This window comes from Myotis lucifugus, unplaced genomic scaffold (genome assembly GCF_000147115.1).
Source record: "Myotis lucifugus unplaced genomic scaffold, Myoluc2.0 scaffold_292, whole genome shotgun sequence".
Classification (NCBI taxonomy): Eukaryota; Metazoa; Chordata; class Mammalia; order Chiroptera; family Vespertilionidae; genus Myotis; species Myotis lucifugus.
In genome coordinates, this window is record NW_005871340.1 from 583,651 (window position 1) to 586,590 (window position 2,940).

The 2,940-nt window shown below is 58.1% G+C and overlaps 1 protein-coding gene across 1 annotated transcript in view; it reads right to left on the bottom strand.

Annotated features, from left to right (window-relative positions):
* Positions 1-1,199: 1,199 nt before the first annotated feature.
* PALD1 (phosphatase domain containing, paladin 1) overlaps positions 1,200-2,940 on the bottom strand; it is a 66,603-nt gene continuing 64,862 nt past the window's right edge. Inside the window, exon 20 of the mRNA XM_023763585.1 lies at positions 1,200-2,940. This exon is cut by the window's right edge and continues 17 nt beyond it. Within this exon, the coding sequence (XP_023619353.1) occupies positions 2,822-2,940 (119 nt within the window). The 3' untranslated portion in view covers positions 1,200-2,821.

Sequence of the window (2,940 nt, forward strand, 5' to 3'; positions counted from 1 at the left end):
AGTCCCAGGAGTTCTAACCAGACCTACACAAAGATGTGTGCCTGACGATGTCCTTTGAGGTGTTGTTTATACATATTGACATGAAACATGACCCACAGGTAAGGCTGCAGATCTTGAGAGGGGTTTGGGTTACATGAGTACACACATTTGTTAGGATGTGTGTGGTTTTTAGACAAGTCGTGTGGGTGAGCCGTGGGGGACGACCGCTGAGCAAGGGCAGAGAGACCGACGAGGTGCTCGCGGGGGGTCAGGCGCTGTCCTAAGTCACTCGTGTGTCAGAGGCTGTGGATGCCACTGACCAGAGGAGCCACTGCAATGTGAGCCAGTGCTGTCCCTGTCACTGCTACATGCCATCCGCAGGCTGGAGCAGGCTGGGAGCTTGGGGGACACACCACCCACTCCTGTGCATCCCCACCAAGACCCCCTGATTCCGGGCAGAGAAGTGAGAACTGCCACACACAACACACACACACCACACACACACACACACACACACACACACACACACTGGTGCTCACACCTCTACACTTGCATTCAGAAACCACATGAAGCACCATAGGAAATAACGACGTGCTATGAAATAAGCCCCGGGGGCCACCCCCCAGCCTGGAAAGATGACCAACTCCAGCTCCATGGGGGCGCTGAGTTCCATTCTGACCTCCCCAGCTGACCTCAGAACTACATCCCACAGGGCCTTGCTCCCCTGATCCTGGAAGAGTCTGGGTAGAGGCCAGGGTCAGTGCTCTCTCTGCCTCACTCCCATTTCTAATGCAAATGTTCACGCATCCAGGCCCCTGAAGGGGCCCAGCAGAACCTGGTAGGGGGAGGAAATGGAGGCTGAGGTCCACCCTCCTTCATAGCCCCTGAAAGTCCACCTTGTCTCATTTCCCTGGATAGAGCAGTCCTTCACACTTTAGTGTGAATTCGCCTGTGATGATGCTTTCTTCAAGGAAGGGCTCAGCATGACAGCTCTGGGCATCCTGAGTGACATGGGAAGGCACAACTGGAAAGGCACAAATGTGAAAGAAGGAAAGGGATGTCTAGGAAGAAAGCCACCTTTCCTGAGATTGGGGACCCCTCAGGGTAGATGCTCTCCCTCACCCCACCCACTTGCCCTTGCGCTGGAGGAGCGGGGACCCCAGCGGGCATCAGTTCTCTAACACCTGCTCCACACTAATACAACCAGCAGCCAGGCGCACTTCACATTTAGCTGTTTTTAATGCTCAAAAGCTCTGTACAAAAAAAAGTCACAAATGAATCCTCACAACACCCCTGTGAGGTAGGTAGGCAAGTATTCTTCTCCCACTTGCAGATGGGAAGACGAGGCAGCGCGGTGACGTGACCGGCAAGTGGTCCCAGCACAGCTGAAAGTCAGGGCCAGCCATGAGGACACAGAGGCTCCCTCCCCGTTCAGTCCTGATCTCTGACCCCTCACCTAGACCTTGTCTGCAAAGAAACTATAACTTTTTAATACATGCAAAAATAATAAAGACAAAAACAACCAATCTGGAAAGGTAGTGAACAGACATACAGTAGTTCTGCAAAAAGAAATCAGCCAAGATGGTCAAATATTTTCCAATTCTAGGCAGATATGAGCCACTTCAGCCTCTTCTCCCCTTTTCAAATACCATGACCAGGGACACGACCACCTGTTCTTCCATAGAAGTGCACGTACGCAACCACAGAGAGGCCCCGCTGGCCACAACGAGCAGGCCAGGTGCCCAGCCTCCCCACTGGTCAGCCCCTGGGTATCCACAGGCCCCAGGCCCCAGAGGAAGAGCTGCAAGGCTCAGCTCAGCACCCCTGCCTCCCCTCCTCTTCTGAGCAGCACCCTCTACGTCAGCAGTGCCTGGCCCCGTCTGCTCCCACCGGAAGGCAGCTCAGTGGTCCTCGGCAAGAATGGTCTGCAATCCAGGGACCCCTCAGGCCACCCTTAGCCCACGCTCACGCTCCACTGCTCGCTCAAGTCGCCGCACCCGAGGGTCCCTGCTGCAGCAGGCGGGGCACGGGCCGGCTGGGGCTGGCGGGGCGGGAGGAGGTGCAGAGGGACCCAGGCTGGGTGCTTGGCTTACTCAGCACCTCCCACCCGGGCTCCCAGGCAAATGGAGCTGACTTCTGCCATGGGGCTGCTCCACCTCCTGGAAGCTCTTTCTTCCACTGAGAGGGACTCCCTGGTGTTTCCGGCTCCTTAGAAAACTCCACAGTCCTGCCAGCCCCCGGGGGGGGGGGGCGTGCGGAGAGGGCAGGAGGGGCCAAGGCCTCTGCGGCACCCACCACGCCATGGGGTTGTACTGCTTGAAGTCTCCAGGTTGGAGACGGGCACGAGAGGCAAGAAAACTAAAGCTGCCTTTAAAGTCACAAAGCCACCCAGAGTGCTGTCCACCTCCCAGGGAGCCAGGGGCCCCGAGGGCAGTGCCAGGAGGCTAAAGAGGGGAAGCCAAGAGGGAGAGCAGGGAAGGAATGAAAGAGGAAACCAGCACTGGCCGGCTGCTCTGCGCAGGGGCCGCCAGACCTGCTGGGGGCGGGGGGTGAGAGGGTGGCAGTGGCCGCGGCCAGTAGCTTTGTTTGGCAATTTGGGGAGTGAGCTGCTTGGAAGGCTGCAAGGCCCGCACTGGGCCCTCCTGAGGGCTGCTCTCAGGCTGTCATGCACAGGTATGACTGCGTGCTAACTGTCCTATAAAAGCCCTTTCAAAAAAGGGGTCCCAACCCAGCCCCAGGCTCTCTGGGAAGCTGGGGAACTGTCAGCTCAGGGCCACTTCAGCGAGGGCACCTCCAGCCTTCGCGGGGCCCTGCGGGAGGGGACAGGGCAGGGGAACCCGTCCTACAGGAAGTCCCCGGCGGCGAAGGGCTCCAGGCTGTGGCTCTGCTCCTGCCACCGGCAGCGCAGCCTGGAGAAGGGCTGGTCCTCCGTGCCCTGGAGCTCAGGGAAGCCCAGTTGAT